This window comes from Trachemys scripta, chromosome 12 (assembly GCF_013100865.1).
Source record: "Trachemys scripta elegans isolate TJP31775 chromosome 12, CAS_Tse_1.0, whole genome shotgun sequence".
Lineage (NCBI taxonomy): Eukaryota > Metazoa > Chordata > Testudines > Emydidae > Trachemys > Trachemys scripta.
This window is the reverse complement of record NC_048309.1, coordinates 11,070,322-11,084,978: the sequence shown is the minus strand read 5'-3', so window position 1 is coordinate 11,084,978 and position 14,657 is coordinate 11,070,322. Positions and strand designations below refer to the sequence as shown.

The 14,657-nt window shown below is 37.8% G+C and overlaps 1 protein-coding gene across 2 annotated transcripts in view; it reads left to right on the top strand.

Annotated features, from left to right (window-relative positions):
* VAPB (VAMP associated protein B and C) overlaps window positions 1-6,266 on the top strand; it is a 43,741-nt gene extending 37,475 nt beyond the window's left edge. Inside the window, exons 4-6 of one of the 2 annotated variants that reach the window (XM_034786962.1) lie at window positions 309-389; window positions 2,280-2,453; window positions 5,076-6,266. In XM_034786962.1, the coding sequence (XP_034642853.1) occupies window positions 309-389; window positions 2,280-2,453; window positions 5,076-5,234 (414 nt within the window). In that variant the 3' untranslated portion in view covers window positions 5,235-6,266. The remainder of the gene's footprint in view (window positions 1-308; window positions 390-2,279; window positions 2,454-5,075) is intronic. The other variant, XM_034786963.1, reaches the window with a different exon arrangement.
* The last annotated feature ends 8,391 nt before the right edge of the window (window positions 6,267-14,657 follow it).

Below are 14,657 nucleotides of genomic sequence, written 5' to 3'. Positions count from 1 at the left end.
TAGTTTTCATTTTTGTACAAATTCTCAATATAAATTTCTGAATGCCATCAATTTTTACAGCACCTCTAGAGAGTCCTATTTTGTACCTTCCTATCTCTTTCAGGATAGTTTTAACAAGTATCACCTTAAGAATTATATGCTTGGCGGAGTGGAAGTAAAACACTTGTTGTTGAAAGCCTTGATCTGATAAACACCCAGTACTTTTAAACCAAGCGTTTTTTTTCTGAACCAGACAGTGCAACAAGAAATCAAATTACATTACCTTTTCCATAAGCCTGATTGTGACTGGATTATTTTTAAATTTTTAGTGGAAAGAAGCAAAACCAGAAGAACTCATGGATTCTAAACTTAGATGTGTATTTGAGCTACCAGCAGAAAATGATAAACCTGTGAGTATTTTCAACAATGTGGTGGGCGATTTAACTTAATACCACAGCTAGAACATATAAAAATGCATGATCATACAGACCAACTCTATAAGCAACCCTATAACATCCCCTTTGGGGGAAAAACACACTAATTAGAATCTTTGTGCTGCTTAATCCAACTAGAGGTTAATTTGCACAACAGAAGTGCAGCAAAACTACTAAAATTATTTCTCAGTGGATTTGGGGTTTATCTTTGTTCCTTAATGAAAGATGTCATTTAAAAAAAAAAAAAAAACACACCTTGTTAAAGGTGCTGTTTGATATCCCTGAAGTCCTCTGTTTATCCCCAGAGCAGATACAACACAAGCGTCAGCAGTACAAGCTTCCACGTGTTGCCCTTCCAGTTTACCTTCTTCCTGATCTGATGGGGTTTCCTGAGAGTGAAATGGTGTATTGACCCCTTGGCTAGCCTTCTATTTTTAAGTGCAAAGATGGCAATTGTGGCATGTGATCCCTGCTGATTGGGAGCTGAGCTGTGTTGTTTCTTGTTGGGGCAGAGAAGATACTGATTAATTCATGATGGAAATAAGTCTCCTCAAATGCAGAATTGATGAATTAAGATCTGCCTATTAATGTGTATCCAGTGCATTCACCTCATGTACAGAAAGCACAAGAGCAGACTGTTCTCCGTTGCATTCAAGCTAGTGCAATTACAATTATGTATTTGTAATAAGCCCTGCAATTAGCCCGCCTTCTGTGATCGCTTTTATACCTCTTTCTGTGCACCTGTGGACCAGACTTGTGGGGTCTGCACATGCAGATTATTACATTATGCACATTCACACTCAGATTTATGTACACATGTGTCAGGCCAATGCACTTTTGTATGCACAGTCTTTGGGAGGTCGGGGAAATATGGCCCTGTATTTATGTGAAACTTGCAACCTGATATGTCTGAACATCATCGTGAAGTTGCAGTTTTGGTTTTTCTTTAATCCCTAAAACTCATTAGGACAAAATAGACCATAAGTAGCAACAAGATCCTATTCTTTATTCGTATAACCTGTATTCCTTGTGACAAGGCTTTTACCAGTATTTGTGCTTTTCACGAGGGCTTGGCTCTGTGTACCAAAGTTCAGAATATGCAAGAAGTTCAAAGGGAAGGGTGTGGGAAGAAATCCCTGAGATCCTTCTGTTCAGGCCCCTATTTGGAATGGCAAATAGGGAATTGTTTCTCCACCTACGTCCTTATTACAAATGAGTGTTGTTTAAAATATCAACTCCTGTTCTCTAAACTGGCTTGAAGGGTGGTTTCCCCCTTCTACACTACAGAAGTATAGGAGGGTAGAGAAGTGGTGGCCACCTGAGGGTAGTGAGGGTGTTCAGATGTACAGCAGGGTAAAGAGGTGGCTTTCTGGCAATGGACCAGGTGCAGCTTGGGCAGAGATGCTGCCCCAGCTCCTCAGCATGTATATAAAGCAGCCATTTGCCATTCTGTGCTCTCCATGCTTCCCTTCTGCTCAGACTCATGGTGGCACTAATGCCTCCTAAACAGGTTCTGTTAGTGAATTGGGGCGGTGGGGGAGGGAGAGCAAACAGCAAATCAGAACGTGAGTGTCCCAGCCCCCTCCACCCCACCCTCATTGTGTGAGAGACAGAGTCCTGGTCTAGGGATCTCCCTGTCTGTGATTTGCTGCTGCTGCTGCTCTGACTTTTACCCTAAACCAGGAAATGGAAATAAAGGCTGCAGAAAGAAAATTTAAGCTTTTTTTTTTTTTTTTTTTTTTTTTTTTTTTAAGATAGGCACAGTTCAGGGATGCAGAGTAGTTATCTAATAGTTCTCTCAATATAAGGTGTGGTTTTTTTCTTTTTTTAATAATCACCCTAAGATCACTGTCCTTTTTTTGACAGCATGATGTAGAAATAAATAAAATTATATCCACAACTGCAAAGACAGAATCCTCTGTAATGTCTAAATCAATAAGTTCTTCCTTGGATGACACTGAAGTTAAGAAAGTAATGGAAGAATATAAGAGGCTTCAAGTAGAAGTTCAGAGGTTACGGGAGGAGAATAAACAGTTTAAGGTAAAGATTTTTCTTTTGAGTTCTGCCCATTTGAGTTTGAAGCCCTTTTTGTGGGTGGGAGTGGTTGCATGGGCCATGGTACTTAAGCATTAGTTACACATGTAAGGAGAACACATTCTTATCTGCAAATTTAGTTTTTGCAATCAAAATGAAGTGCATAAATCCATGCACTCTTGGGGCATGGGCTGACGTCTGAAGCATACAGCCTGGCAAAGTGAAGTGACAGTGACCCAAAATGATTAATTTTCTTCTCCCCTCTTTTTATTTTTTTTGTAGAGGAATTTAGGGTGGAATTTTCAAAAGCAGTTCACATTGGGCAAAATCTGCTCCCATCTACATCAGTTGGGAGTTTTAAAACGGAGTTCAGCAGGAACAGAGTTAGGCCAATACTGAGCACTTTTGGAAATCCCACTCATAATGTCCAAAGCTATTAAAAGGCATACTTTAAACTGTTAGCCAAAGTGCAAGGGGACCACTGGTTCGTGCCTTCCCCAGCCCAGCAATATGAAAGCTCAGTATATAAGAGCCACTTGTCACTGTTTTGAAGTACTTTTTTAAAATCCGTTTTTAATTACTTTCTAGATTTAGGCCTAGAAGTAGCTATAAAGCTGAAAATAGTAATATGGGACACAGCTACATTGAAAGAGATTGTACGTTCATCCTGCTTTAATATTCATTTAAGTGTGAAATAAATCTTTACCATTTAAAATCTGTTTTGTTTTTCCTCCTTTTTATGTCTCTTAAAGCATGCTAGATGCTGGTTAAGTCTCTCATTATGCCCTCGCTTTGCCCAGGTCTCACAAGATGACTGTCTGAAATGCTATATGATTTTCAAAAATAAATCTTTCTTAAATACATTTCTCATAGAACTTAAAGTTAAGTGTGCATCTTACTATGGACTTTTCATACTGCTATGCTGAGCCTTTCTTTTAAGTTATTTCAATTATAAGGGGAAAGCTGATCTGATTTTTGCTTTAACCAAAGACCCATGAAGAATCACTGAAGATTGAAGCCAATATCAGAGGATAGTGTGCAACGTGGCAGGCCAGGGTTACATGGGTCAGAACTTGGTTTGTTCATTTATTTTCCTTTGTGGATCTGGACTGTCCACATGTAGCAGTAAAGCAATATTCTTCAGTACAGCATATTGAAGGCTCGCAGCACAGATGGTCTCTGCAAACGTTTGCAAAGTGTTCTGTTAAAGTCTTGTAGAGTTTTGAAACCTTAATACATATTCTTAGTCCTCGTGTCCACCAGCCTTCATAATAGTTTTCTCTCTCCATTTTCTTTTTTTAAGATGAACGTAGATCCATATTGTGATTTCCATGACTAGTATTAGGCCTGCCTTCGGAAATTCCCTTCATAACTGTCAGATTTTGCAGCAGTTATTGGTACCTCAGTATAACAGATTATACTATGTTCCAGATCTTCCAACATACAGTAGATGCATAACTGTGTGCAGAGTAGCTCCTACTTAACCTAATTGTGCATGCAAATTGGGTGTCTAACTTGTCTGAGAATCTGGCCTTCAGTGCCTAAGACATGATGTATAAAACGTTTAACTATCTGTGACCTGCTTCATTTGGCAAATAGTAAGTGGTATAAAGACTCTAGTTTAAAAAAAAAAAAAAGAAAAGAAAAGCAAAACTCCACAGCTCTAAGGAGCAGTGCTGTAGACTGAACGCCCTGTTGGAATGAGCAAATGCAAAAAACATAAGTCAAAAGTAAGAAAATGTCCAATTTGCTCTGAATTTTTGAAGTTTTAGGAATTTTATTTTAATTTTTAAAAAATGCCCTTTTGAAAGAATAGCTTAATTTTATTTTCCCAAACTTGAGTCTACTTCCATGTTGCAACTATTTGACACTCACGCCTTTTGTAATTCCATGAACAGTGTTAGAGACCTTCAACTACAGCCTAACACCAGCCTTCTGATACTTGAATGGTCTGGGCACAAAGGGCTCGCTTTATCCACCCCTGAATACAGTCTTTCTGACATGGTACACAGCTGTTAGGTCAGGAAGTAATGAATACTGTATCCAATTAAAATGAAAGCTCCTCCATCAGCAGCTGTAATACAGGTATCTCATCCAGTCACTAACCTGATTCTTCTTAGATCAAGAGCACGGAGAAGATTGTAGGACAACGTGTGCCAGTAATTCCCAGTAGTATCAGTGAGATGTCATTTAAGATTAGCATGTATATGGAAAGTCAAGATGGAAATACTTTGCTTAAGTACCTGAGAAAAATTGCTACTTCATAATTCAGTTATTCCATTCGTGATTGGCATCTTCATAAGAGCAAGATAGTGTTCAGATTTGCACAACTTACTTGTGTGCACAGTACTGAAAATCAGGCCCTCAAAGTTGCTGTCCCCCTGTCCATATATATTTGTGGGATACTTCTTGAATGATTTTTTTTTAATCCCCATTCAAATGGACTGGTAGGAATAGAATGGAGACAAGTTGTCATACTTCTGCATCAAAATTGCATGCCTTTCCAAAGAAACTCCTCTAATAGGCTTAGTTAACAATAGGGTCTTGGGGGTTTTGGTGGTTTTGTTTTGTTTGTTTTTAATGCAGCTTTTTTTGGTCAAAACTAATCATTAGGATTCCTTCCTGTAGGAAGAAGATGGTCTGCGGATGAGGAAGGCTCCCCAGACGAACAACCCAATATCTGCATCTGCAACTGCTGTCAAGGAGGAAGGGCTCAGCACTAGACTACTTGCTCTGGTGGTTTTGTTCTTTATCGTTGGTGTAATTATAGGGAAAATAGCCTTGTAGAGGCAGCATGCTGAGGATTGTAAATTGGCTTGATGGTTCTGCCATATCATTGGATTAAATTTATTCATAACAATGTTTTAAAAAAATTAATGTATGACATCTCACAGGTCTTGCCTTTAAATTACCCCTGCACAAATATAACATAACGTAATCCTCTTGAAAGTTTAAAATGTACAATGAGTGAAAGAATGATAAAGAATGTTCTTTATTAAGTGATGAGGAAAAAAATCATGAGTTAACACTACAATGGCATATTGTAAATGTCATTTTAAACATTCTTAGACCTTGGTACACGTTGCTGTCCCCCTGTCCATTTTAAAAAACAAAGAATTATTCTTCCACTGCTGGAGCTGGCCCTTTTGGATGTTTGGAGCTGGGTTAGGCAGGAGGGGTTGATAACTTCTATAAAATATGTTGATCCACCATTCTGCTCATAAAGTTAACAGTTTGTCAGTATCTTCAACTCTGTGCAAATTAACAATTTATTGGCACTTACAATTCTTTTCAGCTTCTCACTATTAATTTATGTGGCAGCACTGAATGTGCTAGGCATCATTAAGAGGCATATATTGACTGGTATGACACTCATTTGGAATAAAGGTCAATGCCTTGTTCTCTTAAAGGGACCAAGCTACATTGCTGTTGGTTCATTTAGTTGAATTGAAATGTTATTCAGAGATGTTTAATGCATATTTAACTTATTTAATGTATTTCATCTCATGTTTCCTTATTGTCACATATTGACTAATACTATGGTATAAAAAGGCACCTGTTCTAAAACCAGTGGATAGAACTAAAAAATTACTGCTGTAGTGATGCGAGATTCTTCTGCCTCCTCATGTTTTGGGCACTATGTAATTGTTAAAGTTTTGATCACTTAAACATTGGGGAAACAGCAGTCAGGAAACTGTTTTTGTATGTAAATAAATAAGTCTATCTAGCAAAAAAAATTAGTAGTAAACTAGTTCTATGCCGTAAAAAGACCAATCCTGTTTGACCATGTAGCATCTTAAAAAAAAAAAAAAAAAAAAATTAAATAAAGCCCAGAGATTAAAGTTCATTTAGTTACTTTTGTCGGTCAATTAATTTTTTTTTTTTTTTTTTTTTAAGGACCTGCAGTTAGTCACTTTGATGAAGCTTATGTATAGCAGCAGGAAATTGCTAGCCTTACCTCAACGCTGTTTCCTCCAGCCCCATTTTAGTCTCCAGCCCCAATCTCCAGAGAAGCACATTTGATGGAATACTGATGTTTAGAATAACCACATTGTCAGTCTGTTTATTTACTAGGTATCCTCTGCTGTTTTTAGACTCCAGTAATTGGACTCAGTAGTCAGTAACCCTGAGAATTTATACAAAGTGACACTCTAAGGCAGTAATATTAGTAATAGTAATAATACTATTAATAGTATTATTACTATAAGGCAGTAATAATAATAATAATACTAACTATAGGGCATGTATATTCACTGTATTCAAGCATGATATGTAGATGACCTATTCTTTTCAGTCAACTACCCATATAATCTTAGTTGGATTCCAGTTTCAGAAGCCATCAGATTAATAGATTAAAGGGGCTAAAATGTGCAATAGATTGAAGCTTATTCACACACCTCTGAACCCTGAAGCACTTAAAAAGATGGCTTCCCTTTCTATTTCTTTGTTGTTCCTAAATCAGGGTGGGGGGGGGAGAAGGGGGAAGTGTTTGGGGTTGGTAGATTTTTGCTGCCGTCTACTTTTCCTCCCTTGCCATAATCAAAATGCTAATAGATATTTACTTATCTATCAAATGGTTGCCTCTGCCCTACGTTGTGCAGATGAGCAGAATTTTCCAGTGCTACCCTTGCAGGTCAAGTAAAATCCCAACGTGTCCTCTGTGTATGTATGTGTTTCTGTGGAGACTTCTTGCAGAACAGCCGACAAAAATAGGAAGAGGTGCATCTTTAGACAGGATGTGAAGATAGACCAGAGTCAAGCCTGTTCCATATGGTAGGGGCAAAGCAATTATAGTCTCCATTTTTTGCAAGTGCAAGACTGGTTGGAAGCAGTGCAGAGGAAGAAGGTAGGTAGTAGTGAGATCAGCAAGGTAGGACGGGACATGATTGTACAAGGATTTAAAAAGCTACAGCTTTGCTCTTTAGGGGACCAGTAACTAATGGAAGCCTTCTGAAACTCTTCAACTTCTGTTAACCAAAATGACTGATCAACACAGGAAGCATTCTGAAAGGGAGAGTTGTCTTTTAAAAGACATGGGATAAATATGATGCCTGAGGAATTCACTTTCATGGCTTTGTAGGATGTATCAGGAAGAACCTGGACTAAAGAGAGACTGAATGCAAATGTTTGGGTGGCTGTGGCCATTGGAACATTGTGGCTGTTCTAAAAGCAGAGGCAGCCTCACAAGTGCAATTTTAAACACAAGCCAGCATTGCAGGGTAATGATGGCAGATAAGCGTTAATGTTGGTCTGTTTGGGGACAGGGGGGTGGAAGAGTTGTGGGGTTTGTTTGTTTTTTGTTTTGTTTTTTTGCTGGTACACTGAGCAACTGTCACGCACCTTATCCATCAAAATTGACTTTGCTGGCACAGATGATTTATGGCTAAAGAAGAAAGCCAGAAGAGTGTGTTGGTGTCCTCAGGCCACAACTTGTTTAATGGCCATGCCTCCGAATGTCTCTGAAAACTTAAAACATTTTAAACAATTTATGAGTAAAGTTGCTTTTATTAGTTTTTGTTACTGTAGCACCTAGGGGACCCCAAACAAAGAGACCCCCCCATTGTACTAGGCACTATACAAAGACAATCCCTACCTTGAGGCATTTACAGTCTAAGTAGCTAGCTAGCTATTGATACATCAGTACTGGCTGCTATGATCATACAGGTGTGTTCCATGGTACTACCTGAGCCGTGGTATCACACTGTAAGCATCTTAAATAACTCAAGTTACTATTAGAACTTGGAATTTAACAAAACTCTGAAGTCTCTCATATCCTGCCTGACAGCAGCCTAACAAACAGGAGCCTGGAAGTGTCTAGTGTAGCCTCCAAGTCCTCCAAAAAATTAATCCAAGCAAAGGATAGCCAGTGTCAATTGAATTCTTATTACCTGCCTGTCGGACAGAAAGCTACTGTATTCCCACCTGCTGGAGACAGAAAACACACAACATTTCAAAAAGACTGGTATTCTTTTGCAAATGCAGTGTCCCCTTTTTCCACCCTCTTTGAAGAAGACACGCTCTATACACCTGTATTTACTGGTACGAGACCTCTGATAGAGCTGTCTTTCAAGTAAGAGACTTTCCCATTATGGAAATAAGTCCTTAAACTGCTTGGACATTTACGAAGCTTTCATCTACTTTTATGCCATCTGAAGAAATGCTTCATCAGACTTGTAGAAAGTGAAGTATTCTGATGTCTAGGAGATGTATAAAATTAAAAATATAGAGGACAGCAGGAAAGGACATGTAAGACTAAGGATGCAATGGAAAGACTCTGAAGAGAAGTTTGAAGAGGACTGGAACTGCAAGACCTATGAACCCATGCCATGAACTTGAAGGAGTGGTGAATAATTGTGGGCAGCTCTGAGCCTGTGTAAACGAGAAAAGGAGTTGAAGTGAAAGAATGTGCAACTTCTTATTATATAAAAACTATGCAAAGCATGAAGTTTATAAATCACCTTCATAGTGTATATACCTATAATTTCACACCCATGATATAACACCCAGGTGTGAGCAAACTACTGCTTAATCTCTGTGTGACTGTAGAATCCACACTCTAAAAATTAACCATCCAACTATTCTTGGTTTAAAAATAATCCCTTAGAATGCCCCACTCCCATGGAGGTTTTGCTATTAATTTCAGTGGAAGCAGGAAAGGCGTCTAATCAGAATTTTCACTTTGTCTAAAGGGGAAAGATATTCCCAAGTTCTACACAAGTTTTACATTTACTTGCAAGAAAACGAACATATCTTTCCATGAAGTCTGTGGAATGCAAATAAATAAAAGGAACTTTTTCCTATTTTCACACAGAGGCCCATGTTTTCAAATGAGGGGATACCATGCATAAATTATCAGAATTGTCTCTGTGTTGGTAGTCGCCTAATTTACATGCACACCTATAGCAATTGCATGTGCAGGTTAAGCACCGAATTTGTGTGCATTTTTCACATGTGGAATTATTTTTAATCTATTACCGTAGTCATTAGAGAACAAGGTAGTGGTCAGTATGTAACAGTAACAGGGATTGGTATACCATAATGTAGTTCCCTAAAAACATGAAATTTTAAGTAAGATGCCTGATAGTAGTATTCAGTGTTAATTCACTTTCTCCTGAAGTGCTGATAGTGGAGTACAACTTGAAATCCATTCTGCAAATTGTTAGTGTCTCCTCACCAGTACACTATAAAGGGATTACATCTGTGCACATACACCTGAATTATTATAAAAATCTTGCTTTGGCAGCTAACAAATGTATATACAGTTGTACATGTTTGCATCTGCATACCTTAACAATGGCATTTTACAATCTTAATGTTTAATATTGCAATTCTTAATACAAGAAAGCCAAGGGAATTCAAAATTGTGGCTTAAATTTCATAGTTGTCACTCCTCTCTTTCAGGAAATATGTTAATGTTCTTTTGTCCCTCTTAACTGAAGATCACTCCTAATTCTTAGGCACAATAGACAAATTTAAAGACAGTGTTTTCAGCCTTCAAAGCTACTCATTTTGCTTAGTGTGGTGTCATGAAACTTGTCCTGAGGACTGTTGTTTGTATTTGCTATATGTATGCACTCTATTTATTTGATTTTGAAGAATATATAAAACATTCTGAACTTCCATGTTTGTGGTGGCTCCATTAACAGCAATGCCACTTCACAGCAACAATATAGAATCATGGGGTTGGAGAGTTGTTTTTCCATTCTTAATTCAACACAAGTTGGCAGCTGTTATTGAAATCTCTGGTGGCCAGTTTGAGAGAGGAGAAGTGGTAAATTGTGTTCATTTTCAGGTAAAGTGTGCGAGGACTGCATTCCAGAAAATGTGAAGGGGAGACTTCGACATGCTCACTGATGCAGGTGCACATTAAAATAACTGATTAGATGCATTTCTGTGTGCAATTTTTTGAGTTGAGTGCACAATTCCAGTACAAATAAGGCAGGCCTGAAGTAGCTAAGCTTTAAGGTATTGAATATCTGCATGCCTTTAAGAAACATTATTAGACTTCTACACTGCTAATAGGTCCCTTAATTTTTAAACTCTGGCAGAGATAAGCAGAAAGCACAAACAGCAATTTGGAGTATACATTTCACTTTCAGATACAAGTGCTGGATCGTGCACAGTGAGAAATGCATCCCAGTCTACCATCATGCTGTGCTGGGGAGAACTGGGTTACAGCAATTCCTTGATTATATATTTTTTTTATTTTTAAATTGGCCCATTTTAAGATACGAGCTTTTACTTTGTTACAGAAGTACTATTATAAACAGCCTCTATTATGATTTGTGAAGGAGATGAGTCCAGCACTGCATGTGGAAGCTGTTGTGGCTTATTGTGCAATAGCATAATTCTATGTGCTTCTCTAAAATGTAATTTACTCATTAGAAAATGTTCATAGAAATCCATCAGGCATTTCATAGAAACAAGTGACTTTCACAACATGCTGTGACTGATTGTTCATGTAGCTTGAAACATAGCCATGCTAAAGAGTGACTTGATTAAAAGATGACCATGGAATACAACGCTAGCATAAATAATCTGCTTCTGCTAAATAGAGGGCTTTGAGACATAGATCCTTTGACCATGTCCAATTAAGATTACTTTGTATTATACCCACAGATTGATGTCTACTTAATCACTTATTCTATGGGATGTTGGTATAGAAGTGACACTGTTCAATGTACCATTACTGACTTGTGTTTTGATTAGCTGTAAAGAACAAAGTGTGTGCTTCAGCCACCCAGAGTAGCTTAATCCTAAAGCTGCTGTTTTATGAATAGGCTGATTTTATTATTGGGTGAAGCTAAGGGTTCTAGTACCTCTAAGTAACAGCCACCCAGGAATCTATTACACATGATACAAACCATTTCACCGTGGCTGTAGTCATTCATTTGCAGACTAACTGCAATTATTGTGCATAGATCATTAACTCCACCGTACTCCTGCCCTTTACTGTGATCTCGCTTCCTGTATAAACTACCTGCAAATGGTCACTTGAAAAATAAATGTTGACATACATCTGTTACCCCCAGTCCTGACCAAAGCTTATACTGAAGCTTCTGTTTTGCGATAAACTTATCAAATGTAATCCTGAACCCAGGTATGCCAACCGGCTGTTCTTTCCTTGAAACAAATTATGCTTTTTCATCTTGTATTGTGTCATCTACTGCTGTCAGACCCTCAAACAGGAAAATGAAGGAAGTTAAAAGGAATTAATTTTTTTGAATGAATTACAGCTACATACCAGGAGCAGACATTGTGCATCTGGTATCTCTGTCTACACTCAAAATAAACACATTTCATTCTTACTTATGGGGTTAAATTTCTTGGTTGTACGGTCCTCCCAACTTTCAACCTTGGCTATGAAAACTCAAGGAATGATCTACTTATTGTATAGTCAAGGAGTACTTGTGGCACCTTAGAGACTAACAAATTTATTAGAGCATAAGCTTTCGTGGACTACAGCCCACTTCTTCGGATGCATATAGAATGGAACATATATTGAGGAGATATATATACACACAGAGAGCATGAACAGGTGGGAGTTGTCTTACCAACTCTGAGAGGCCAATTAAGTAAGAGGAAAAAAAACTTTTGAAGTGATAATGAAGCTAGCCCAGTACAGACAGGTTGATAAGAAGTGTGAGAATACTTACAAGGGGAGATAGATTCAATCCTTTGTTGATTGTGTCTAGTTTGCATATGAATAGGTAAGACAACTCCCACCTGTTCATGCTCTCTGTATGTGTGTATATATATCTCCTCAATATATGTTCCATTCTATATGCATCCAAAGAAGTGGGCTGTAGTCCACGAAAGCTTATGCTCTAATAAATTTGTTAGTCTCTAAGGTGCCACAAGTACTCCTGTTCTTTTTGCGGATACAGACTAACATGGCTGCTACTCTGAAACCTGTCATTATTGTATAGTCTTCACTTTAGAATTGAAGGCTATACACAAAACTACATTAAAAGAACATTAACGTTGTAAAGTCAAGCACTCTAAATGTAGGAAATGCCAGAATTTTGGTTGCCAGGCAAGATAAGGACCACATTGTATACAAACATTTAGTGAGAGAGAGTCCCTACCTCAAAGATCTTACAGTCGAAACAGCCAAAAGACTGACAAACGTTGAGAGGCGAAACAGATAGATGAAGTGATTGTTCAGCAGGGACATGAGGGAGCCAGGAATAAGAACTGAGGTCATAGGTCCCAGGTTTGTTTACTTAATTTTTTTTGGTAGCTGATTTTTATTTGAGAATTGTGGGGGAGTGCTAAGACTGTAAAAAACACATCCCAACACAGTTTAAAAATGGAAGGCATAAAGATAGCTTGTTGACAGGAAACTAATTGTTTTTAATTGGACTGGTGAGGAAGAAACAACGGATCCTAGTTTTTAAAACTTGATTGTCCAAGTTTCAACCCAGACTGTTTTCACATACCACTGGAAAAATAGGAATTTAGAAAAGCAACTTTTAATAAATATCTTCTGCTGTTAAAATAAGAAGGCATGAACAGTTTCAGACTAACAAATGTTAATACAGACAGTAACTAATAATGCACGAATAAAAAAATGCATGTATACCTTTATATTTAAAAAAAAAAAAGCTGAGATGTACAAAGAATTTTAACATATGAAAAGTTTTTAAAGGGGGTTGGTTTTTCAAAGACACAAAAGTCCACTCTTAAGGACTTTCATTCTGTGCCTAAATGCCCTTTGAAATGTCCTGATTCTCCCAAACACTTGCTTGGGTTTAAAAAAAAAAAAAAAAAAAAAAAAAGTTGAAAGCAGCTGATTAGGAAAAAAGGAATCCAGTAGTTAGTTGCCATTGTTCTTTTCCATGTAAGACTGCTTTTTCTAACACTCGCAGTATTTATTGTACTCAATGTGGGGGAGTTCTATTTTGGATTTCATTATGACAGATAGAGATATTGATTAGCAAGTGCTGAATAAATTGTAACCAACCGTCCTAAATGTTGGCTAAGGCGATATATGGTTTGTTGATCATTTTGAATAAATTTAGGAATTCGAGGGATATTCCAGAAGCCTGGAAGAGGGATACAGTTGGGCCAATATTTAAAAAAGGCAGGCAAGATGACATGAGTAACTCTTGACTGATTAGTCTGACATCTGTCCTGGGCAAAATAATGGGAAAGCTGATACAGAATTAAAGAATTAAATGATAGAAATTAATGCCATCCAACAAAGTTTTATGGAAAATAGATCTTGTCAAACAAAATAGAATTAACTCTTTGAGATTACAGACTTGGTAGATAAAAACTCTATAGATGTAATACAATTAGACTCTTGTAAGGTGTTTGACTTAATACCACATGACATTCTGATTTAAAAAATAAGCACTCTATAATATCAATAAAGCATATGTTAAATGAATAACTAGCTACTTGAAAGCTCCCAGAAGTGGCAATGGAGAATTATCACATGGGGGAAGTTTCTAGTGGTGTTCAACAGAGATGAATACTAGACCCAAAACTAGTCAGTGTTTTCATCTGTCAGTTGGAAATAAATATAAAACCGCTGCTGCTAACTGATACGTGACACAAAGTTTGGCAGACTGGTAAATGAGGATGAGGACAGGGCAGACCTATAGTGCCATCTGGGTTGCTTGGTAATCTGGGCCCATTCAGATAAAATGTTTTAATACAGCCGTACCTACCACATGGGCAACTGTATCCTGGAAGACAGATGTAGGGGTTGTAGTGATCAAGCAACTGAACATAAGCCTCCAGTGTAATGTTGTAGCACAAAGGTCTTAATGCAATCTTTGGATGTAGAAACAAGTTGTGAGTAAGAGTATGGAAGTGATTTACCACTGGCTAGAGCATTGAGGTGGATGCTGAATTACTGTGTACAGGTCTGTCCATATTTTTTACACAGATTTTGAAAAATAGGAGTGAATGCACAAGAGCCACATCTGAGGACTGGAGAAAATACCTTAGCGTTAGCAATTGAAAGAGCTCTATCTGTTTAGCTCATCTAAAAAGAGAGCATACACTGCGAAAATACATTTGCAGGGAGGAAATACTGGGTGTTAGGACACTCTGTGTGATAGCTGAAAAGGCATAATAAGAATCAATGGCCAAAAGCTGAAGCCAAACAACTTCCAAATCGAATTGAAGTACATTGTTCCAATGGTTAACACCCTCACTTGTAAAACTAACTGCCAAGAGAAGTGGATTCTCCCTCTT